The sequence below is a fragment of the Arvicanthis niloticus genome, chromosome X, assembly GCF_011762505.2.
Source record: "Arvicanthis niloticus isolate mArvNil1 chromosome X, mArvNil1.pat.X, whole genome shotgun sequence".
In the NCBI taxonomy this organism is placed as follows: Eukaryota; Metazoa; Chordata; class Mammalia; order Rodentia; family Muridae; genus Arvicanthis; species Arvicanthis niloticus.
In genome coordinates, this window is record NC_047679.1 from 31509227 (window position 1) to 31535702 (window position 26476).

Sequence of the window (26476 nt, forward strand, 5' to 3'; positions counted from 1 at the left end):
TTTTCCCCTAGAGGTGAAGGAGTTGAGGTCATTGTCTGGAGACCATAGGTAAACATGAAATGATGACCTTAATTGTGCAACTTCAGCTTGATTGGCAAAAATGAGCAAGTAATGGACTTGGCCCATCCACATGGTAGAGGAAAAGGGCAACTCTGGGAACTCTTTCTACTGGGGGCAATATTTCTTACTGAAGAGGATATGTAAGTTTCTTTTTATTTTCTTAATCCTGCCTAAAATGCTTCTTGCATTAAAAAAAAATCTTCTCCAAAGCTAGGCATCACACCAAATCTTAAAACAGTTGATAATGATGTACAGATGTTTTGGCACATGTGAAAGGCAGTTATGCAGTAATAAATGATTCATTTGGAAAAATAACCCAAATTTCTTTTTGACAGATAATGATTCCGCATGAGAACCGAACCAGTGAGGCTATGTATAACAAAATGAACATCTCAGAGCTCAGTGCTATGATTCCCCAGGTTGGTGAAAGCTGTCCACAAAAATAATCCCTTTTCCTGCTATTTTATAAGCTATTTTATTTCATCTGTGTATAAAAGTTGGCCTTGTAAATCTTACTATTCATCATTTTGACTATCATCATTCTTTTCAACTATCACATAAAATATCCTTGTGTGTGCAGTAGTATTTCCTCAGTTGTAGGGAATGCAAAAAGTTTTCTGATAGTGGCTTAAAACTAAAAGGCCATTTTGTTATGACATGGCCAGAGGCACTAGTTGGTATTGGTCCAGCTGTTTAACACTGCACAGACTTTATGTTTATACTTTACCCTCCTTGGGCTTTTTGACTTCATTTGGCTAGCATGGTTACAAAGTGGGTGCTGTATAGCTCCACATTAGGGCAAGGAGAAGGGGGAAGGACACATTGATCCACCTGACCTGTTTATTTTCCCAGAGTAAACAAAAAAGCCCTCTTTCAGAATATTCCTAGATGGCTTGCTTTTAATTCTGAGTAGAAGTGGGTCATGTGGCCATCCCTGCTATTGGGCAAAGGGTAGAAAAGTGGGTGCTAGGCAAGTAAGTAACTGGTTTTTAGTTTCACTAGTAAGCAACTAGTTTTCAGATTCACTAGTGGAGGCAGACAAGGAGAAAAGAGTTGGAAAACAGCCTTTAGGAAAACCAATATAAAGAACAAACAGTGCAGAGTTTGTTTTAGAGACACAGTGATACTCTATAGACTGGAGATGTGTTATCCTGAAATAAGAGGCTGCAGAGAGGAGAAGACTAATACTGTGTTGGGGCAGCTGTGTCTGTGTTTATGGGAAGAAGAGAGGGAATATGAAAGTTAGAGGGGGACTATTGAGAGAGGGAGTGCAGATTAAAGGAGTGAACTAAGCTAGAAGAAGAGATGGGCACAAGATGGGGTAGGGCTAAGGGAGCAAGGTAGAGAGAAGATGTAGAGAAGAGGGTTTGAACAGCCAAGGGAGTGCATCATATATTAACACACGAGAGTGTCTGTTGTCTGGAAGACTGTGGTACAGAATACAGGCTCTGTTTTTGATGATGATCTTATGTCTGAGTGGTAATGATCTGACTTTGGCTTCTGGATAAGCAAATGAAGAGCAGTTTCATCTTTAATGATTTGGACAGAATGGATTATGCTCAGCATACTTTATTTGAATGCCTGTACTCTTATTTGCTGCCTTAACATAGGTTTCATTTGTTTTCTCTATCCTCAGTTTGACTGGCTCGGCTATATCAAGAAGGTCATTGATACCAGACTCTACCCACACTTGAAAGACATTGGCCCCTCGGAGAATGTGGTGGTCCGAGTCCCACAATACTTTAAAGATTTGTTTAGGATATTAGGTGCTGAGAGGAAGAAGTAAGAACTTTCATGTGCATTTTTACTGTGGCTTTTGTTTTCTCTTTCAATTAGAAAGGCCTTTATTTTTTTATGTATGTTGAAAATTGCTTTTAAAGGAAGTTACAGCAAAACAATCATAGGCAAAATTACAGTGCCCTTTGTGATAAATAGGCCCACATCATTGTCTGGGGTAATTCACTTGCTGAGATGACAACAAACAACCAATGTTTTTGCACCATATTTGCCCCAATTTCTTATTTCTCCGTACTGTTCTTTCTGAGAACAAAAACTAATAAGTTTTGGAAACTAGTTAGTAATGATGTTATTTCCTGAGATTTCTATATAAATGTTTCCCCTACAATTCGTTATTTTCCTTCTTTCTTATTATTTTTTAGTCAGCAAGCCATTTTTTGACAACAGGCCAAATTATCTGTGTTGAAAAGACAAGACTACTTTGAGAGCTGCATACATGCATGCATACATACATAGGAAAAGGGAATGGGTGAAACAACTTTAGGGATAGCCACTTTTTTTTTTTTTTTTTTTTAAATTTTAAAGACTGTTTAGGATTTGTAGCTTTGCTAGCTTGGCACCACAATGAAAAACGTTCCCAAAGTGCCTGAGCCTTTTGTGTTCTCTAGGCCATTTAGATTTGATCCAGAAAATGGAAGATGAGCAAGCTTATAAAAATCATTTACTAAAACTAATTGCTGTGCTGTGATTTCCAAAAACATTTTAGTATTCACATTCTGTCTATGTTGCCAGGAGTTAAGTTTCTTTTTAAAGGCACTAACAGAAGTCCTAGGAATAAAATATAGCATCTAATGCCTACCTCTACCCCATAGAAACATCTAGATTCCCACAGAGAGCTGCACCTGTTTAAGATATCTTCTATGTTCATTGACAACATACAGACAAAACACAGAAGAAACAATAAATGCACCATTTAGAGAGAAGTAGTGATCCTTTAGAAGTTTGTTAAGTGAAAGGTGAATTTGACAGTGGATAAACATATGTGATGGTAGTAAGCCTTGTTATTCCAATGTACTGTACAGGGCAAGTGATACCTGAAACATTTCTTTAGGCCCTTGCTGAAAATACAGATGCCAAATCCCACCTTCCCCACAGAGTCTGGTGAAGTAGGTCTGCAGTGGGGGGGGGGTGTCAGGAATCTGTATTTTATTCTGTAAAAGAGTAGTACATTCTTATATTATGAGTGTTTTGCCTGCATACATACATGCATACATACATATAATATATATATAACATACATACAACCTACAACACACATGCATATACTTATACATATACATGCATAGGCAGTTGTGAGGTGATACCTGGGTGCTGGGAACAAAACTTGGGTCCTCTGCAAGAGCAACCAGTGTTCTTAACTACTGAGCCATCTTGCTAGCCCTAGGAATCTGGATTTTAAATAGGTATCCCAGGGTAATTTTATGATTCTCTCTTAGTGGAGTGGGGAAAGCAGGAAGGGTCACAAAATCATAGAACTACTTCGTAAGTACTATTTAGCTCTAAAATAGAGGTTAAACATCCCTTGTCTAAAGTACTTGCCCAGAGTGATTATGTACTTAATGAGATATTTTGGGAATGGGATCCATGTTTAAATACAAAATTTATTATATTTTATGTGGGATGTATACCCTTATGATAATCTTATACAATATTTGTAGCATGAACATATTTTAACTGAGATTCTTCACAGGAGGTTAGGTATGGACTTTTCTATTGATAGTGTAAAGTTACTGCATTAGATGTTGTAGCTTTTGGAGTATTTTGGGTTTCAGGTTACTTGATCAGGGTTGCTCAACTTGTACTATGAAACGGAACCCAAGTATTCTTCTATCTCTATATGGCCCTAAGTTGTTGAGCATATTTTAGATTCACAAAAATGGAAGTGTTTGTCACACTGTGTTTTTATTGTTTAGTATCTATGGAATCAGTTTCTTCTTGTGACTTTGCCCTTCATTCTAAAATAGTAAGAACTTTTGGAAACTGTATTAATTTGATTTTCCCAAAAGCCTAATTTGTAATCAAGGCCATAAAATTCTGGTGGTGATTATATTTTATAACTATGGGACTTTTCATAATGATAGGCAGTAGGAAAAACTGTGACTGGAGGGCGATTGACATCTAGTTTATGCCAAATTGATAACTTAGACAAAAGTGAATACAATAAACAATGATGGAAAAACATTTAGATGGAAGGCTACTTGTAGACTGTATTATTATGTCTGTAAAACATTTTGCTTAGACATCATGCTAAAACCCAGATGTTTTAAGCAGTTTCTTTTCAACAACCAAGACATCAAAAAACAATGGTAGTTCCAAGTACACTTAAAAGATTTTAAAATACTGTATGTGTCTAAAAAAGATAGACAGTACTTCCACATACCACAGAAATGTTTCACATTGCTGATCAATCTTTTAAAAAATTGTGTCTGTCTTCTTTCTTTCTGGCCTCTGTCCCCATTTTATCTTTGTCTCTTCCCCTGCTATCCTTCCCACCACTTCCCTTTTCATCATAACTTTGTTTCCCAGGTCCTTGCATGGTGCTGAACAGGAAAAAAAACTACCACTGCTACTGAACTACATTCTCTGCTGATTGTATTTGGTCCTCACTTGTGTAATCTGAAAATTCTAGTTGAAGAAAGGTCTTCTTGGGTCCCCATATTTACTGTATGTACCACGTGCTGTAAAAGATGCCTCTTAACTATCATTGCCCACTGTTCCTGTAAATATGGTAGGATCCTTCTATCTTGTAGCTTGACTTTCCTTCTAGGATTGTGGTACTCTCTCTACTCAGCTAGTGGCTGAAGAAAGAGAAGAGGTGAAGGCTAGTGTTTGTGGAAAGGTCTTCAAGTGGGATAAGTCAATTCTATCTACATTCTGTAAGGTGTGACTTAGTCTTGCCACCACATCTAACAGTAGGAGAGCCTAGAACATGAAGTCTATCTGTATATCTGGAGGAGAAGGAGTGAGACTTTCTCCAGACAGACAATTTTTTCCTATTTATTTATTTAGTTATTTTTAATTGTTTTATTTATTTACATTACAAATGTTGCCCTGGTTCCTGGTCCCCCTCCAAGAGTTCTTCATCCCCCCCCCTTTTTTCTTTGCTTCTGAGAGGGCGCTCCCCCCCACCCACTCCACAGGGGTTCATTGACCTCAGTCCAATGTTTGGCTGTGAGCATTTGCACCTGTCTCAGTCAGGTGCTGGTAGAGCCTCTCAGAAGACAGCCATGCTAGGCTCCTGTATGTAAGCACAACATGGCATCAGTAATAGCGTCAGGGTTCCTTGTCCACCCATGGGATGGATCCCAAGTTAGGAAGGTCACTGAATGGCCTTTCTTCAATCTCTGCTATATTTTTGTTCCAGCATTTATTTCAGACAAGAACAATTCTGGGTCAAAAATTTTGAAGGTAGTTTGTGACCCCATCCTTCCACTGGGTGCCCTGTCTATGTACCATATGTTCCATATCCCCGCTCTTGGCCATTTTGGTTAAGGTCATCCCTATTGAGTCCTGGGAGCCTCTAACATCCCAGGTCTCTGGGATTTTCTAGAGGTTCACCCCACACTACACCCTACAGTTGTATATTTCCATTCATTCTCCTGGCCCTCTGGGCTTCTCTCCTGTTTTCTCCCATACCTTATTCTGTACCTCCCATTCCCCTTCCCCTTCCTTTCCACCCAGGTCCCTCCCTCTACCTCCAGTGATTATTTTGTTTCCCCTTCTAAGTGGGAGTGAAGCATCCTCATTTTGGCCTTTCTTCTTATGGTCTGTGGGTTGTATCATGGGTATTCTGTACTTTTTGGCTAATATCCACTTATCAGTGAATACGTACCATGCATGTACTTTTGGCTCTGGGCTCAGGATATTTTCTAGTTCCATCCACTTGCCTGCAAAATTCATGATATCCTTGTTTTTAATTGTGTAATTGGACCACATTTTCTGTATCCATTCCTCAGTTGAGGGACATCTGAGTTGTTTCCAGCTTTTGGATATTACAAATAAGGCTGCTGTGAACATAGTGGAGCACATGTCCTTGTGGTATGGTAGAGCATCTTTTGGGTATATGCCCAGGAGTGGTATATCTGGGTCTTTAGGTAGTACTATTTCCAATTTTCTAAGGAACCTCTAGATTGATTTCCAGAGTGGTTGTAATCCTGCCGGCAATGGAAGAATGTTCCTCTTTCTCCACATCCTCACCAAATGTGTTGTCACCTGAGGTTTTGATCTTAGCCATTCTGACTGGTATGAGGTGGTATCTCAGTGTTGTTTTGATTTGCATTTCCCTGTTGACTAAGGATGTTGAACACATCTTTAGGTGCTTCTAGGACATTTGAGATTCCTCTGCTGAGAATTCTCTGTTTAGCTCTATACCCCATTTTAAAATTGTTTTATTTGTTTTTTTTTGGAGTCTGTCTCCTTGAGTTCTTTATATATTTTTGATGTTAGCCCTCTTTTGGCTGTAAGGTTGCCATAGGATAAAAAGGTGATGGTACAAGCAGAGAAGTGAGTAGGTAGGGATGGGCTGCATCCTTCAAGTTACTTACAGCTCTTCCTAACTCCTTGTTCAGATTGTATACCCACAGCTTAAAATTAACTATTCTAGGAATTGTTTAAGTCATCAGAACTAACAAATGATTCAAATATTTTTTTCTTAGAAGGCAGATGGCAACTATTACCAATGTATTACAAGGCAAAGGGCATTGTAGAATTCTTCCTCTTTTGTCTGATGTATCATTTCTGCTGATTCTAATTTGAGGCTGCCCCAGAATTGCTCCAAATTAAATAATTTGATCTGAGGAACAAGAAACTATGAATGAGAGAAGTGTGCATGTGTGTGTCTGTGAGAGAGAGACAGATAGAAACAGATAGAGAGAGAGAGAGAGAGAGAGAGAGAGAGAGAGAGAGAGAGAGAGAAGAAAAGACCAAAAAAGAAAGAAAAAAGAAAAAAGAAAAAAAAGCAAAACAGAAAGTTCTCTGAGATTTCTTATAATGACACCAATTCTGTCCTAAGTGTTTTGCCTTCATGATCTCAGGGTCTAGGGGAGTGATCAGGGTTTTTATACCTAGTTTTCCAGTGATGTGTAACCTGTTGGTCCAAGGACTGTTTTGAGAACTACTGCCTCAGGCATTTGTCTGGATAACCTAAAGGATTTCAGAAGACCTAGTTGGCTCTTGAGAATCTTTAAAAAGAACCTTTCTGGCTCACTTCAGATAATATGTATGAGGAGGAGGAGCAAGAGCAAATTCAAATGGAAAGATTGAGCACTTCTTTGAAAGTCTCTTGACTTTTGACCTTTGCTTTCACCATATGTAAATGTGGATAATAGCCAACCATCACAGAAGATATTTTATCTCTTAAACTTAATATAAATTATAATTCCGATAATTGAGAACATGTGGGTGGATGAGTAGCAAAAGCTTCTCAAGATAGCACATCTTCTGAGTCAGAGGCTTTGGGGAAGAATTTCATATCGCTGTCCTAGTAGTGGGTTCTTTGCTGGGATATTTTTTCTTTCCTTTATTTATTATCATTTAGGGAAATTACTGTATTGCAAAAAATGCTTTTTAGATCAAAAGAAGGATATTACAGGTTATTTTCATTGATGGTTGCTGAGTCTCATTTTGGTTTTGTTTAGTTTTGTTTTTGATGTGTGTAATTATTAGGTGGTAGTGATTCAGTCATTGTGACCACCTCTGTTCCTGTCGTGATATTATCCATAGTGTTTTGAAGTCAGTAATTTTAGAACACATTTATGTAGGCAGAAATTTTTTGCAACCTACTTTAATAGGAGTCCAACCTTTCCTCTAGCTCACCACCCAGCCGAGGTAGTGAAAGAGAAAAGTTATTAGGATATGGGGGAAGAGGACCTGTTCAGCAATAGTTCTTTGGGGAGCGCTCGATCTTCTTTGGCAGCAGTTCAGTCCCATAGCAAACATCTAATCCAATTGAGCAGCTGCAGACCAGTCCTCTAGGCAGGCAGACAACAGGCACAAAACAGCAGCTATAGTCAAATCCTTTCAGCAAGCAGATACCAGGCAGCTGTAGTTGATTCCTGAAGAAACTGCCAGGCTCACCAACTGACCTGAGGCAAGGCTGTGGAAGCAGCAACTGCCATAGAAACCTTATAAGCAGTCTGGGGCAAGTTTCTCAATGGTGACTTTATCACAGTTGAGCTCAAGAAAGCTATGTAAGGCAAACTAATACATGCATGTCTTTAGTGAAGAGTAGCAAGGTGAAGCAAACCAAACCAAACCAAACCAAACCAAGGCTCAGTGCTCCTCTCCCACTGTCTGTGGGGTCATATTTATACTCCTTCATCAAGAGTCCTTTCATGTGTTTGCTATATGCAAACATCCTTTAACCCGTGTCTGCTTCATGAAAACAGTCTTTTATGTGTTTGTTTTAGCAAGGCATCCTTTTACCTGTGTGCCCCAGAAAAACACCACTTGACATAACTAACTTTCCAAAGAACTAGACGTTTCCACTTCACACTGGAACAATTCATCAATGCTGTTTTGTCTTGCTGGGCGAGCTTCCCAGCCAGCATATCATCTTCTAGCACACAGAGGTCTTATAATGTTATTGTCTTAGTAGTGCCTCATCCAGAAAAAGCTTCATTTTTTATTTTTTTGATCCCCATAGGTTTCTGTAAAACACTTTTGGACAAGTTGTTTTCAGGTTTCTGTGACTGGTCAGGAAATTGTCCTTAAATCACTATGTGGTTCGTGGAAAAGCACACAGGCTTTAGACATACCTGGGTCTGGGCTAGCCTCCATGGCTTATGACAGTGGTTCTTTTGGTTATTCATAGGACTTGGTGGGGGCAGGAATTAAAAACAATATTTGTGTTAGGCCTTACTCTAGAGCTGGTGATTTAATTGGCCTGCTGTGGCCTGAGCATCTGTACTTATGAAAATTCTCCAGATGAGTTTACTTGTTTGGAACCCACTGACTATGTGATGAAGAGTTCAGTAAATGACTCTAAGTTTCAGTTTTCTGTATTCAGCTAAAAGCTTTCATATCTGTCTTAGTCAGGGTTTTACTGCTGTGAACAGACACCATGATCAAGGCAACTCAATTAAATAAGGACATTTAATTGGGGCTGGCTTACAGGTTCAGAGGTTCAGTCCATTATCATCAAAGTGGGAACATGGCAGCATCCAGGCAGGTGTGGTGCAGGAGGAGGTGACAGCTGAAGGCTGCTAGCAGAATACTGACTTCAAGGCAGCTAGGACAAGGGTCTTAAATCCACACCCATAGTAACACACTTACTCCAACAAGGCCACACCTCCAAATAGTGACACTTCCCCAGGCCAAGCATATTCAAACCATAATAGTACCCTAGAGTCAATATATTTTTTCATCTCTGTAATACCTAGAATACATACCTGGGTGCTCAGAATTTGTTGAGTCTATGAGGCAAGGGTTTTTTACATAGTACAGAGTATGTCTGTTCAATTAAGAAAAATTAGGGGCTGGAGAGATGGCTCAGAAGGTGAGAACAGTTCCAGAGGTTCTGAGTTCAATTCCCAGCAACCACATGGTGGCTTACAACCATTTAAAATGCGATCTGGCACCCTCTTATGGCATGCAGACATATATACAGGCAGAACACTATGTTCCTAATAAAATGTTTTAAAAAAGAAGAAAGAAAAATGTACTAATAAGCTTAAATGTTTCATTCTCCATTGTATCAGTTCTGTTTCATGTTGGCAGGACCAAATAACTGATAAAAGCATGAAAGAAGGGTTTGTTTTGTCTCACAATTGTGAATAGTCTATCATAGTAAAGCAATCATGACATCTAGAGCTTGAGACAGTTGGTCACATCGAATCTACAGCCCTGAAGCAGAGAGAAGGCTTATGTTCAGATAGCCTTTTTATTCAGTCTGGCACTCCCACCTATGGAATGGTGCCGCCCACATTCTGAGTAGGTCTTTCAACCCCTGTTAACTTAATCTAGATAATCTTTCACAGGCTTGTGATTCTAGTGATTCTAAATGATTCTAGATCCTGTCAAGTTGACACTTTTAACCATCATACCAACTGTAGTTACTGAGTTACCTTGGCGTCTTCCTCATGGTACCTGGCACACTGGGTCAACAATAAATGCTTGGTGAGAATTCCTTGGCTTATTGAGGAATAGGGATATTCCTCAAAATATCCCTATGCAAAAAGGAAAGGCCTGCCGGGCAGTGGTGGCGCACGCCTTTAATCCCAGCACTTGGGAGGCAGAGGCAGGCAGATTTCTGAGTTTGAGGCCAGCCTGGTCTACAGAGTTCCAGGACAGCCAGGGCTACACAGAGAAACCTTGTTTTGAAAAACCAAAAAAAAAAAAAAAAAAAAAAAAAAAAAGAAAGGCCTAATATGGTGCATTTCTTTTAGTGACTGAAACAACACGGCTAAGTGGAAGACTTAAGGTATTTGGATGATGGATTCTGAGGAGCCCTGTTCTTACCCCAGCAGGGACTCTTAGGTTCAAGATGAAAATTTTACACTGTCTATATTTTCATTTTACAAATTAAAAAATTAGGATTAATAAAGTTCTACTATCTTGATGATCACAGGTCTATTGTTTGGGGGACACAGTGTTTACTATGGCTAGTTTGTTTTCATTCAGTACATTGAAAACAATTCTGCAATGCTATAGTTTAGATACATGAATTTTATTACTTGGTTTAATCATATCATCAGGGAATGGCTTAAAAATTCTTGTTTTTTGTTTTTGTTGTCTTAATTTTTTCTTTATTCTTACTTTTCAACTGTAGTCTCTCCTTCCTCCCCTCATCCCAGTATCTCCCCTCCCCCCCACTTCCCCTCTCCTCCAGATCCAATGCAACACTCTGCTCTTTCACTTTATAAAAGAACAGGTCTCCCAGTGATATCAACTGAACAGGTCATAACAAGATGCAATAAGACTAGGTATAAACACTTATATCAAGGCTGGATGAGGCAACCTAGTAGGAAGAAAAGGGTCTCATGAGCAGGCAAAAGACTTAGAGACAGCCCTTTCTTCCACTGTTATTAATAACAAAAAACCCAAGCTATGCAACCACAGAATACATGCAGAGGGCCTTGCACAGATCCACGAAGGCTCTGTGATTGCTGCTTCAGTCTCTGTGAGCCCCGATGAGCTCTGCCTAGTTGATTCAATGGGTAGTATTCTCCTGGTGTCCTTGATCCCTCTGGTTCCTACAATCCTCTCCTCCCCACTTTTCTGGGTTCCACAAGCTCTGGGTCTCTGCATTTGTTTCTATCAACTGCTGGAGGAAGCTTCTCTGATGGCATTTGGGTTGGACACCAATCTATGAGTATAGCAGAATACCATTAGGAATCGTTTCTTTAATTTTTAAAAAAATTTTGGTCAGTTGTGTTTGGTTTTACTCTAGGTCTCTAAGCCATCCAGCTTCTGGTTCCTGGCCATCAAGGCAGAGTTGGGCATGGGATCCCTCTTGGGGCTTGGATCTCAAGTTAGACCAGTCATTGGTTGGTCACATCCACAAGCTTTGAGCTACCATTGCCCCAGAGCATCTTGCAGGTGGGAGGAGTTGTGGGTAGATAGGTTGAAATTTTTATGGCTGGGTTGGTGTTCCAAACCCACCATTGGGAGCCTGGTTACAAAAGCCTGGTTTTATGGTTGGGTCAGGTTCCATATCCTCCATTGCTCAGAGACTTTGCTAGGGTCACCCTCATAGGTTACAGGATGTTTCCCTTGCACTAAGTTTCAACATTGTCTCTTAAATGCCCACCTAATCCAGTCATCTCTCCCCATAGTCTCTTCCTCTATCTTCTGTCTTTCCCTCCTAATCCTTCCTTTAGAGAAACAGGAATTAAAATATTAGTAATGTATACACAAATTAATAACAACAAAATGGCAAAAGTGTCACGTTTTCTGCACTAATATGCCATCTTAGTTAACCAGAAGGGAAAACCAGTGGTGACTGAACCATGTATGACAAGAGTATGCCAAAACTTTCTGAAATATTCAAGAAGACTATATGAAACACATTTGCATATCCAGTCATACTAATGTAATTTTATTTGGATAATATGACTTAAAGTACAAATGTCATGACTTATAAAATTAATTTATGATCTTAAACACTTTATCTTTAAACTTTTGTATTCCTATATTTATTAAAATTAGTTCTTTGAAGGGCTCAGTGGTTAAGAGCACTTGCTGTTCTTGCGGAGGACCTGGGTTCTGTTATCAGGGGAGATGGGTGATGGTGATTCACAACCATCGGTAAGGCTTCAGTTCCAGGGGATCATAAACTTCTCCTGGCTTCTTCAGGCATTGCATATCTGTGGTGTATTTGCACATATGCACACAAAACACTTATGTACAGAAAATAAAAATACACAAATCTAGAAGCATGATGGCATATGCTTGTAATAATCCTAGCACACTTACGAGATAGAGATATAAGGATCACAAGCTCAAGATCATCCTGGGCTACATACTGAAAACCTGTCTCAGAAATGGTACTAACATGCTAATCTGAATGTCTGTATAAATTAAAGCAGACATCTCTATAATTATACATATGCAAAAAAGATTTTGCTCATTGGAGAATATCTATGGTGGCAGAAGAACATGCAAATGAGCATGTGAATTGTTCTTGGTAGGTTTGGTAGTATCACCATGTCACACTACTACTCATATTTCTATATGACCCAGGAGCCATTTTAGGAATGTGTCTCATTAATCACCATGGTAATGGCACAGCTAAGAGGGGATGGGTCATTAAAAATCTATCATCACGGGTGAGTTAGAAATGAACTCATACCATACATCTTTGGTTATAGGTCAGGAATTCTTTTACTTACAGAAAAAGGCAGCACTTAAAATAGAACAGAGGTTTGAAAATATGTATTTGAGCATTATAGAACTCATATGAGAGTCTTCATATGCTTAGAGGTCAACAGAGAGTTAGGAGTTCACTCTGTTAATTATTTTGTTATTTTAACCTCACAATCACCTTGTGAAGTAAGGAATAGCCTCATTAATTCTTTTACAAGGAAAGATAATCAAGAAGACTTAGGTGACTTTCTTGGGCTCACATACTTAGAGGTTATAGAAACAAAGTAAAAATTTAGATTATTGTTATTAATGAATATTTTGGTTTGGTTTCTGAAGGCCAATAATACACATAAATTGGAAAAAAGTCATCACTAATTTGAAGGTACTCCCTTTTTCAGACACAGGAGGCTTGGAGGATTGGGCTCGAACCTTCAGGCTGATTTTGCTGGTGTTCGTTGACCTTGTATTATGCTTGCCAGCAGTTTTTCAAAGGTGTTTTTCAGGAAATCAGGTATGACCTAAAATATAATAAATGTTCATTTCTTTTAACAGAACCATTGCCAACTATTTGGTGTGGAGAATGGTTTATTCCAGAATTCCAAACCTCAGCAGGCGCTTCCAATATAGATGGCTGGAATTCTCAAGGGTAAGTTGCTAAATATTGAAATGTTTCATCAGTGGCCAACTTTATATGCTGGGGACAATTCTAATGTTAACTACTCCAGTAAAAATAAAATCTTTGTGGATGGAATGTAGGGAGCTTGCCACCTAAACTCTACTTTAAACTTATTCACATTAGTTCATTTTACTCAGGTATACCTATTTTCTATAAAAATACCCTAAGCTCTACATTGTGACTGTACAATGATATTTAGAGTGATACTTTGGGCTATCCAATCTTCTTCAAATGATCCTCCTTAACAGCGTATTTCTATTTTTTCAATGCTTTAAACTGAAATTATTGTTTTGATGTTTCTTAATGATACATCCCTTTCAAAGTAGTTCAAATTTATTTTAATTTATTTACCTTTTTACTAGCAAACACTTGTGATAATTATGTGCATTTGTGGGGTTACGTGTGACGTTTTGATCTACGAAGGCAATCTAGAAAAAATTAGTGATGATAATGAACATATACATCATTCCAGCAACATATCACTTCTGTGTTGAGAACATCAAAGGCCTATTTTATTGAAATTGAAACACACAATTATCATTAACTATGATTACTTTATGCAGACTGTTAAACACTGCCTAATATTATACATATGTGCAATATGAAATAGTAGATCTAAAAAACAGAGTGTAGGAAGATGGTTACTAGGAGTTGGAGGAGGGAGGGCTGGGAAAGAGAGATGTGTATCAATGGGTACACAATTTCAATTAGACTGGAGGGATGCAGTCTGACGATCTATTTCACTGTAACTATGGTTTTCAAGGTTTTTCCATGTTCTAATTATATATAGAGAGAACGATACAGCTTGATTTTTAATTTGGTGTTAGTGTTGCATATTTAACTTTATGTAGATATTTAATCCTGATTCTATCCTAATTCTGCTAGACTCATTTTTAATTTCCTCCCACGATATCCTCTTTAAGTGCCTGAATCCATTATCCTCTTCCCCAGTTACTTAGCCCCTGAATCTTTGTTTCTCACCCACCTTTGTTGTCTCCTAACTTACACAGACAGATCTTGCTTTTATCTGCATTTCCAAGGCTGGTGACTAATTCTGCCACAGCTTAGAGGACTTAAGGATTTTGTAGCTTTAAAAAGTATTTTATTTTTCTATCTATTTAAATCAAAATGAATGTCAAAACATATAAGCTCTTATTTTATTTAACATCCATTTTAGTTATTAGAGAAACTGGGAAATACAGAAATTTATAGTGGACCATTATACTTAGAGAGTGATACAGCTGTTTGAGGGGGCAACTTTTGACCCTTTACAGTCACTGGGATATAAAGTTACCTTGTAGAGGCTAGATATGCACGAACAATTACTTATATTTAGGTCAAACCAAATAGTTAAGATACAAAACAAGTAGATATTTTTGCTGTGTGTGTATTTTTAACTCCTATGGATCACATAAAAGATGGTACCCAGCTGCTTTCCACCCTCACTGTGAAGAAAATGAGAGAGCGAGGTGTAAGAAGTAGTGTGTGAAAATTTGAGGTTAGGTATAAGGGGATGTTTCTTGAACATGAAGTGCTAAATATAATATTGAATTGCCAAAGAAGGTTGTAGGATCTCTCTCTCTCTCTCTCTCTCTCTCTCTCTCTCTCTCTCTGGAGGTTTTAAAAATAACCTCATCCCTTACCTCTGAGAAGGTTCCTGTTCCCAAAAAGGAAAGGAAGGAGAAATGAATTTAAGCTTTAATCCCTTTTGCCCCACTCCAACAACCTGGCTGTAAAATTGTGCATGGGCTATTCCAGGCCACTATTCCCAGGGTCTCTCTCCCTCACTGTTGGCCGGTACACTCCAACCTCCAGAGAAAACTTACATGGCATTTATTTCTCTGCTTTCATCCCAAGAGTACACCTTGGCACTTTCAAATCCTGCTTTGGAAGTCCCTTACTTGTTTGTAAATGTTTTCTTATAATAGCATAACAGGACAGATGGGAAAAGCCTTTACATTTGTATTTTACTCTGCTATGACACTGTGTAAACCGGCTCCCCAGGTTGCCCATGGTGAGACATGGTCTGCTAGTCTGCTAACAAGAACTTTGATTGTCCAGAATTCCAAACTTTTCCTGGTAGAACTGCAGTCCTCAATAGATCCTAAATACTGTCGGGATCCTTGAACAACATCCTGCTTATGTCCCCACTTGCTGTAGAAAAGCTATGACATTGCCCATGTGTTTTTCTTAATGGAGAAAATTGGACTAAAGGTGAAATGCATTGTTTTTCCACTATCAGAACATTTTCACTTAGTTGTGGCTGGAAACTAGGAAAAAGCAGTTTCATTTTATCCATCTGACTTCACCTTGGCCTTTCCTGTCTTGCATGTATCTTTGAGGGGGTGGAAAGTATTTTTGTATATGATTTGATTTCTTTTTTTCCCCAGCAATAATTTTTATCCAAAGCTTAAAAATTGTATTGATTTTTTCCCCACAGGTAATCCAGGGGACCACAACTCTGCTGCCTCAGTGGGACAAATGTGTTAACTTTATCGAAAGTGCCCTCCCTTATGTTGTGGGGAAAATGTTTGTGAATGTTCACTTCCAGGAGGATAAGAAGGAAATGGTAAGTGGAGCTTTGTGGATGATAAAGGCAAACATGCAGAATAGTGGTCTTCTAGGCAGATCCAACAGACACGGTGATCCAGCGTGTGTAGACCCAAAGACATCTCTTCTACTTCTTTGCATTTTTCCCAGGAAAATATGAATAAAGCTCATCAAATGTGAGGTAGTGAGCATATATTGAGGGTCTGAGGACAGACAATGGATGCAATAGCTGTCCAGAGGAGTGGGCCAGGGTGAATGAGAATATTTAGTATGGCTGCTCAGAGGCAGGTAAAATCGTAGTCTAGGTGAGATGCAAGGTCATGAATTTAAAGATATATATATATATACACACACACACACACACACACACATGACTATATATGTATCTTTCAGCATTACTGAGGTGCATTTGACATATAAAATTGTATATATTCAAGGTGTACAATGTAATAATTTGATACACACTGTAAAGTGATTACCACAACAAAATCAGCAAATTTATTACCACATTGACTATTTTGTGTTTGTCAGTGGGATAGTATTGTGTGACACTATTTCTGCGGAGCCAGGAACAAGCGTCAACTCACTCCAGATAGGGAACTGACAAAAGCAATGACTCCACCAAAGTCCAGCTTAGTGAACCAGTGAGTTTCTCTGGGGTTGCCTTTATGGTTATAGGCGAGGAGCAGGGATGGCTGAAAGCCCACTCCAGCATAGGTGACTGCTCACAAAGACTAGAACCCTGGAGTTCCTGCATGCGATGCCTGCAGCTCAACAGGTCACAGTATCTTTGGGGCAGTCAGCTGGTCTGTGCCTCTTCCATACAGCTTGGCTGTTTTCTGTTTTTCAAGCAGCTTGCCTGGCCTCTTGTCTCCTAAGCTGTCTTTCCTATTAAAGTTTAGGGAGGGACCTTGTGTACCTAGTCAGTTTGAAAAACTTCTCCAGGTTTCTGAGTTGTTTACTTTTGAGTTCTAAGGAGCATCCCTTTAAATTTTCTAGTTTTAACAAGTCCCACTTAAAAAAAAAATTCACATCATCATCACCATTATTATTTAATCTAGTTTTTACAGTCTAGTCTTTATCCCTCTCCCAGTCCACTCTCGGACTGTTCCACATCCCATATCTCCCCTTCCCCCTCACCCATCTCCAACAGGATGTCCCCCCACCCCCACCCCTACCCCACCAGGCCTCCCCACTCCCTGAGGCCTCCAGTCTCTTGAGAGTAAGGTACATCTTCTCTGACTGAACCCAGACCCAGCAGTCCTCTGCTGTATATGTGTTGGGGACCTCATATCAGCTGGTGTATGCTGCCTGGTTGGTGGCTCAGTGTCTGAGAGATCTCAGGGGTCCAGGCTAGTTGAGACTGCTGATCTTCCTATAGGGTCGCCCTCTTCCTCAGCTTCTTCCAGCTTTTCTCTAATTCAACCACAGGGGTCACCAGCAAACTTCTCTAGGTTTTTGAGTTGTTTACTTTTGAGTCCTAAGGAGCATCCCTTTAAAATTTCCAGTCTTAACAAGTTCCACTTTTTTTTAAAAAGAAAAAAAGAAAAAGAACTTCTCATATCTTAATGAAAGGAAATTGATATACAACATATGAACACTTAATATGTACTCTTACAAATTTGAAGCATACAACACATTGTATATTGTTAGTAACTAAAGTCACCATGCTGTACATAAGATCACTGGAACTTATACATCCTTATATGAAAGTCTGTGCTGTTTGATCAGCATCACCCAATCCCACACTATGCCACTGACAACTTCAGTTCATATTCTCTGTATCTTGGAGTTCCAGAATTTTGCAGGAGGGAGTGTTCCACATAAAAATCTTATTTTTCCTTCTGTGTCTGGCTTATTTCACTTAGCATTATGTCCTCCAAGTTTATCTATGCTACTGGAAAAGATAAGATTTCCTTGTTTCATGGCTAAGTAATACACGTACATTCATCATACTTTCTACCTGTTTGCTCACTGATGACCATTTAGGTAATTCCATGTCTTGGTTATTAGGAAAAACACTGCAATGAACATGGGATTGAGCTGTCTCTTGAAGATATCACTTTTATTTCCTTTGGCAATATAGCTAGTAATAGGATGGCTAGGTTGTTATGGTAGTCTTATTTTGAACTTTTGGAGGATCTTCTAAACTCTTTAACCGTGATGGCAGTACCAATTCATATTTTAAGTACCAGTGTACAAGGTTTCTGTATTTGTGCATTTGCCTCTTTTGACTTTCATAGTACTTACCTTAATAGACATGAAGTACTATTTCACTGTGGTTTTGATTTTTATTTTCCTGACTAGTGACATGCAATGCATTTTCATATGTCTTTGGAAAATGTTTAGTCAGGTCTATTTTCATATTTAGTTAGGTCATTATTTTTCCTACTTTTGCTATTGGGAGTGCACTTTTGAGTTACAAGTTTGTATTTAGCGACTTTTATGTGAATTTTCTCTGTATAAATTATATTCTACCAGTGCCAGTAAGCAAAATATTCATGTGATTCACTGATAGAGTACTGTTTTATCAATCAGATACAGACATATAAGCATATGGGACACAGGTAGTTTATAATCATTGAGTTTGAGGGTAAAGACACAGTCTATTAAGTCATGGAGGTTCAAATAGTTGGTGTTATATAGTGATAATAATATCAGGTGGTAGGTGTTATATATCTTATACTGGAGTTTATTTTTAAATACCACTAATCTAAATACATTCTTTTTTAAATTTGTTTTTTACTATCTTTGGAGAATTTCTGTCAAGTTTGAGAACATATTTTTAAATAAACAGGCATATTCCAAATAGGACCACCCAGAAATGAATGCTTTGTTTTTAAAATGCTCAGTGTTCTTGAATGTTTTTGTTTGCTCTTTGGCCAGAGTAAATGCGCGAAAACCTTATTAAATAATCACAGGGATATCACTAAAATTTCAAGAGAATATAAATACAATGAATGAATAAAAAGAGTCTATATACTGGGAGAGGTTCGGCACACACATTTTAACTTATCTGAAAAGTAGGAAATTTATTTTTTTCAGTTTTGGTGCACATGTCCTCTTTTCAAGTCTCAGGGTATGACATTCTAAAATAAGTTGATTTGGGTGCTTTCTCCATTTATTTTGATATACATGAGGGCAGTATATTAGTTGTACAGATATTCTTTTTTTTTACATTAAATTATTTGCGCCCCCCCCATGCCCAAATGATTTGCCTCAGTGGATAGTTAAGTTGGAAACTTGTAAGAGAAAACAATCTGGCTTTTTCTAGCCTCATTTCAGGGATCCCACCCAAGAGCCACCTGTGAACAGTGATGCACTTGTAAATAAAAAAAAATCTAGATTATTAAGAACAATCTAGAGAAAAAGAAAAGCCACACTGGGGTAAATTCCAGAATGTCTAATTTAGACTGAGAGACTGTGATAGTTTATTTACCAGGAGGTGTTTGTCAAACAAATGACTATGATCAGAAGGTTAAAAACCTCAGGTGCTACTGAAATTTTCCTGCGTGAACAAATCGGATGGCTTTGTTACAATGCAGAATCTATTGCAAGATGGCAAACCCACTGCATTTTAACAAAGGTTCCCTTTAACTTGGTCCAGTCTAGGGCCCCAGTTTCTAGCAAATTCCCATTTTATCCTGCTGCTGTTCCAGGTACCACCTGTTGAGCAGCAAGTACCTTATTTCACCCACTAGAAAATAATTTTCACCTGAAACAGAAGTCCTGGTGATTGACTGGAGCAGGCCAGGTCAGGCCAGGCCAGTTGTCTCCAACAGCAATACTTTGTTTACTCAAACAGTAACGGTGTGATTAATGCTTCAGGTTTCAGTCCCTGAAAATCTAAATGTTTGAGATTGTGTCAAATCTTGGACAATGGCCTCTGGACTTGTATTCTGCTCCACACCCTAAATTATTGAATTTGCCCTTAAAAATAGTATTTTTTTTGTTCAGACAGATGCCTGTTCTTTAATGTTTCTTGAGTCACCTCCACAACAGGGTTGGCCTAATGGCCTTTAGTTGCTATCCCCTGACATTCCTGTTATCTACTGTGGCTGAGAGGGAGCAAATGATTCATTTCAAGGTTTCTTTTCTAGATGGAAAGCGACTCCTATCCCCTTCTGCTGCTCTCTGCCTGTCCTAGTCCACCGATCTACTAGGACTGTCTTCTTTTTCCGCTCTTGCGCGCGTGCGTGTGTGTGTGTGTGTGTGTGTGTGTGTGTAATTACACACTACAGTTTGTTTATGGTTTTCTAAGTGCAAGTATACGTGCGTAAATGCAGGCACACTGATCCTGGCCTTTATTTCTTTACTCACAGAATTATTGGAATTTAGCCAATTTAATTAGCAACAAGACAAACAGGGTATAGAAAAAGAGAGTCTTTCAACATAGAGCCGCCTAAAGAGGGGAGATAGAATGAATCTTCTGCCATTCAGAGAATGGGACAGAGATGTTAGCTGCAAGTCTTGCTTGTATGGTACCTAAGGAGCTGGCCAGTGGAGTTAGGGGAAGGAAATGGGAGACTTGTTTTGATCTTTGCTGTCTTTGTGGTCTGATGTAACACTATATGACAGAGCTAGGATATAAGCCCTGTGTATACGTTTAAATCTCATTTTTAAAAAAAATAGGCTGGTAAGATGGCTCAGAGGGGAAAGCTCTGTCTGTGCAAGCCGTAAGATCATAGTTCAATAAAAATTTTGCATAACAGAAGCAGGTGAAAGTAATATAATTTTAGTACCCGAACCCAATGTAAAGGATTGTTGTTTCAGTGTGCAAGTAGAGGGAGAGGTTGGCATCAGGTATTTTCCTTTTTAGTGCTCTGTTTTACTTTTCTGAGAAAGGGTCCCTCAGTGTACCTAGAGCCTCACCAATTTGGTAAAACTCCCTGGCTAGCAAGCCACACCTACCTAGTGCTGGAATTTTAAGCACAGACACTTCCAGCTTCTTGCATGGGTTTTGGGAATGTGAACTCAGGTCCTCCTTCTTGCATACTAGCCACTTTGACAATTTAGCCATCTCCCCAGCTGTAACTGTTACCTTAAATGCACAGGAAAATGTCATAGATTAATGTTCATAAATAATTCCTAGGAAAGTAAGGAATAGAAATGATTGTCATGAGGTCTGGTGCAATAGTCATGATATAATTAAATCTAGTGATATGGTGATTAACTGGGATTTAACTGTATGTTCAGTACTCTTCTAAGCACATTTCAGATGTGGAGCCATTTATTACTGATCTTATGATTACTATTAGTGTTTTCACTTTCCAGATTGACAAAGCTGAGGCTTGGAGAGTATACGTAAGTTTCCCTAAAAGCATGAAAGGTGCTTAGGTTAGGTCTAAATCCAGTTAATCTGACATAAGCCTATGTTTCATTGTGAATTAGTTTTCTGTTAACTATAATTAACTTTTGAAATAAGCTTACATAAGACAAATGTCACAAAAAAAGAAACCATAGTTGTGTTGCTTCCAGTCTACAATTAGGTGGCCCTATTGCTTTTTGACCTGTGACAATACAGTCTCTCATTGAAGGTACATGTTGTATAATACAGCTCTTACCTTATAGACAGGGAGTAGGAAGAGGAAAGGGTCCAATGAGTTAAACATCTCCTCCTAGGTCCTATACAAAGGCTCTACTATGTTTGGATAGCACCATCTTGAGGGCAAGCCTTTGGCACACATATGTCTGAGGCCAAGTAAAAGCCAGACCAAAATGTAGTCTCCAGCTTCTCCCTGAAAGACACCTGCATCAGCATCAATTTTTAGAATGAAGAACTCAGAGACTTCACAGTGGCTTTTGAAATTCATTTTAATTCAACTAATTCGAACTTGTTAGAAGCATACTCTAACAATAAGAAAAGCAAAAGGCACCCATTTCCCATTTCTTATATTTTTTAGAGGCAGAAAACAGAAGACGTTTTGTTTCTAGCATTTCAACATTTTAAAGAAAAAGGCAGTGAAACTTAATTGAAATCCAACTAGTTGAATTCCATTTTTGTGTTCATATGTTTCTCCAAAGAAAGAGGCAAACAATAAGAAACAAGAGCACCATCAGAGCTTTGATGTAAAACAACACTGTAGGCATGTCTTTGGTTTAGTCTGCATACCAAGTTCAATTCACAGTGTTTTCTACATATATGGTTCTAAGCAGTGATCTCTAATATTTGGAGCAGTGAACCAGGACTGCACTTTTCAAACCTTTTAAAAAATTATTACTTGCATTCCATAGTTACTAAGCATAAATGTGGACATGCATATTAAAGAAAAATGTTTATGGTGCTGAATTTTTAAAAAAAAATTTTACTAGAAAACTTACTAGTTTCTAGAAAATTCAGTAAAGTTCGAATTCCTTTCTGAACATTTTGGCTAGAATTTCTTTCTGAACATTTTGGCTAGGCTGAATTTGTTTGTGTGTTTGTTTTTGTTTTGTTTTTATTCTTTCTTCATACTTGCTTTATTTCATTATACACACTAATGTACTCAAAACACCCTAACTTTACTCATGCATCTCAGCTCCACTAGGAGGTGTTTTTGCTGTCTGCTCACATTTTCTGTTTTTAATCATAAAATAAAGGAAAACAATAACAATGACAACCACTGCTACTACAACAACAGTTTTTGTTGCTTGTTAGACTAGTGAGGGGTTCTTTATTTTTCTTTTAAAAGTGTACTTTTGTTTATGTGTTTGTGTGTGAGCCTGTTTGAGTCTGTGTATCACTAGCCTGTCAGGGCTAGAAGAGAGGGTATTAATTCTCCTGGGATTGATGTTTCAGGCAGTTATGAGCCACCAGGCGTGTGCTAGGAACCAAAGCTGGGTCTTACACAAGAGCAGTAAGCACTCTTAGTTGCTAAATTAATCTCTGCAGCCCCACAACAACAACAGACTTTGTTTAGGACTACTGCATTAGGTATTGCTTCTCTTGCAATAGAAAAAAAAGAGCTGACATTCAACCGTGCCTGTTAGCAAAGAAACCAAGGAGTTTGTAGCCAGTAAGCAGAATGAGAGAGCCATTGGATAGCAAAGTCCTGAGAGGAAACATGGAGAGGAGGAAAATCTTAATCAAACTTATTCTCGCCACAGGTAGGCCAAGGTAATCAGATATTAGCTAATGAAGGGTTTGATCTGATACTGAGAGTGATGAGACTTTGAAAATTGAAATTTCGGGGGGACGTGTCTGACTTTCCGAGTTTGAATCCTGCCCCGGTCTCCCCGTGTGACTCTTAGTGAGTTTCATGGGAAAAAAAAAAAAAGAAAATTGAAATTTCCTTCTAACTCTATTGAGCAGAATTTTTGCTCAAAGTTGGCAAGGCAGATCTGGTAAGCACAGGATGGGGGTGGGGTTAGGGAGGAGGGCCGTGTCAAGATTCAACTGAAAAAAGGGCTCATGGGAGACTGACTAAAGTTTGGTCCAAGGGAGAATCTTTGTCAGCTTTCAGATGAAAGCTAAATGGACTCGTTAGATACTAAACTATTATCTATACAGAAGTTTAACCTAATTAAAGTAGGGTGAATATTTCACTATACTTCATATTTAGACTATTAGGTGAAGAATATGAGTTTTATTTATTGTTTTATTATTGTTTAATTCTTGTACTCTAGAAGTTTCCACCCCACCCCTCCAACTAATAAAGCCATAGATGACCTACAGATGACTACAGTGTCTTCCATTTGTCTAAGCTGCTCTCTATGTGAGCAATTCTGGCATAATTCTTATCCTAAGAATGGAATTCTCCTCCTACCTCATACTGCTTCAACTGGCTTTAAAGACTTAAATACCCACATGGGTCCAATTGCAGTGGTAACTTTGAACTTGAAACTTCCATATACTAGGAGCTCACCTCATCAGTGAGCCAAAATAATTGAATTGATGTGCTCCCATTAATATTCTTTAAGTTCTTCAATTCCCTTGTTCACCATTTCTCTCAGTAGTTGAGTAAATGAGATGTAACTCTAACGTTGATGGCAGAAGTCACCTGAAAGTCAGTGTCATGCATTAAAGCACTGCCCTTATACTTAGTGCTTCTTTGTTCCCTACATATGCAATGCTCATGTGAGAAGCTCTCAGGAAGATCATTATCCAGAAAAAAAGATTCTTTTGAATACAGATTATGCACAGAATAAATATTCTGACAACCAAGCATCCTTGCTTCATCCAGTAAACAGTAAGCTTGCAACAGGGTCAGATTTTAGAGAAACTCTGCTAAAGACCTGTCTGAAGTAGGGAAAATGAAATGATTTGGGGTTTAGAATATTTATGTTGTTGCATTGGTACCTCAAAATCAGTATCTACTTTTATCAATTTGGGAAAATTAGTTAACCTCTTTGAACCTATTTTCATATTTATACATTGTCCATGAGTATGTGTTGCTAGAAGAATGCAGTGTAACAATCACTCATAAAATCAAACTGGCATTTAGCAATAAGCAATTACTTCTGGTGCATCTGGAGTCCGTGGTGGTCTCCTCTACAGATCTGCTGATTTTGGCTGTGCTTGCTCAAATGTCTGGGGGTTGGCCCATCAAGCTTAGTTTTGGCAGAAGTGACTGGGACAACTAGGCCCTGCTCCATGTGTCTTCCTTCTATCATCTGTCTAGCCTGGGCATGCTCCCATGGCGGTGACAGAGGTGCAAGTGTGCAAGCATGTGAGGTCTCTTGACGCTCAGGCTCAGAAATGGAATAAAGGTTGTGATGCTTACTCTTCATTGTCATTTTGACTAGATTTAGAATCACTATAGAAACACACCTCTGAGAGTATTTAGATTTAGTTGAGGAGGAAAGACTCAAGTATGGACAGCACCATTCAATGGACTGAGACCCCTGGCTGAATATAAAGAAAGTAAATATTCATTGTTCCTTGTTTCCTGACTGTGATACAATGTGACCAACTTCTCCATAGTCCCATTGCCATGTCTTCCTCACTGTGGTACACCAGAGCCAATGTCAACCAGTCCTTTTTCTGGTTATTTTTTTGGTCATGTATTTTACCACATTACCCAAACAAGTCGCTAATAAAAATGCCATAGATACATTCTGTTGACCAAAGCAAGCCCAAAGACAGAACCAGATTTACAGAGCTGAAATTTTTAGTGAGACAATCTAAAGTCATATAGCATAGGCTGTAGGTAAAGGAAAGGGTGCAAAACTAAAGCTACAATTTCAGATTATCACAGATAGAGATAAAATAGTACCTGCCTTTTTGGTTTGGGGTGAGGATTAAATGAGATAATTCTTATAGTTGGGTCAGCACAATCCATCATGCACAGTAAGTAGCCAGTCAATGTTAACATGTGTTTCTTTTGTGGGTCATACCTATCATTAACAGGGAATATAGAGTTTATAATATGAAAGTTTTGACACAGGTTGTGGCATCTTCTGTGTACAGATTGCCTCTTTCTAATCTGTTTTAGAGTGAGAGAAATACAGGGACTTTTGTCATTACTAGGCCTCCATCAATTCCTGCTTAAGAGCTTTCAGTTGGAATAAAATACTGTTTCTTTTTTTTTAAACAGTCTTATTTTCTTATTTATGTATATGTGTGTATTTCTTGCTTAGTACATGTATGTGCATGTGGGTGCCTGTGGAGGCCAGGAAAGGGTATAAAATCCTCTAAAGCTGGATTTACGAATGTTTGTTAGTAGGTACTAGGAACCAATCTGTGATCCTCTTCAAGAGCAGCACTCACTCTTAACTGTTGGGCCATCTCTCCATCCTTGGAATAAAGATCTTTTTAATGCCATGTGGCTTGGCCACATTCCAGAAGCTGCCCTATCATTTAACATTAGTTTGGCTCATAGGAGAGTCTCAAGAAACTACTCAAGGAGCCAAATATAATTTTTATAACAGATCCAGGTTTCACAACTCTCTATGGGCTGAATCTTGTTGCAGTAAATATTCTCAGACCCCAGTGTTGACAACTCACTTATGCAATCTTTGGTAAAATGGCATTCAGCAAAAGAAGTAATTTAGATAGCGCATTGGGAATTCCTTTGAAATAAGTGTGGACATTATTCTTGGCTTTGGCTTTGAGTGTGCTGCCACCATTGTGACACATTTGGCCTGCTTTTCACATTTGTTGTCTACATCTTTGGGTAGCATTGGACAGTGTTGCTCTTGCCACATTTTATTGGTCACCATCTGGGCAAGCAAATTGGATCATACTTCTGAAGTGCAAAAGCCTGGTACTGGAGACTCATTTACTGCAAGAAAGTATTTGTGCCCTAATCAGATCTGAATATAGGGAATAACCAAACAGTTACTTGCTGGGGAAAAGGGTGTAGTTATCACAGCTAAGGTCAAGAGCTGAGCCATTATGATGAGATAGTTAACTTGTAAATATTATTCTAGTTTCTTATCCATTCCCTCTGAGAGTGGCAAAGTGGCAAACAGGACCTGATAAATTATAAGATAGGAAAGAGCTTGTATATTCATATTCAATGACAAGGATATTATTCCTGTGTCTTAACTGCTGTGTGGCTTTTGATGAAAGGACATGCTAAACTCTTATGCCACCTGACTAACATGCTTTATAGCATTACTTGGACCCAAATAATGGGTTATTCTTTTTTTCTTTTTCCAACATGTCTA

At 38.6% G+C, this 26476-nt stretch overlaps 1 protein-coding gene across 1 annotated transcript in view; it reads left to right on the forward strand.

The window, feature by feature from the left end:
• The window catches only part of Phex (phosphate regulating endopeptidase X-linked), a 214456-nt gene that overhangs the window by 58695 nt on the left and 129285 nt on the right, over positions 1 to 26476 (forward strand). The window contains exons 8-11 of the mRNA XM_034485262.2: positions 396 to 479; positions 1697 to 1842; positions 13213 to 13306; positions 15777 to 15905. Of these exons, the coding sequence (XP_034341153.1) occupies positions 396 to 479; positions 1697 to 1842; positions 13213 to 13306; positions 15777 to 15905 (453 nt within the window). The remainder of the gene's footprint in view (positions 1 to 395; positions 480 to 1696; positions 1843 to 13212; positions 13307 to 15776; positions 15906 to 26476) is intronic.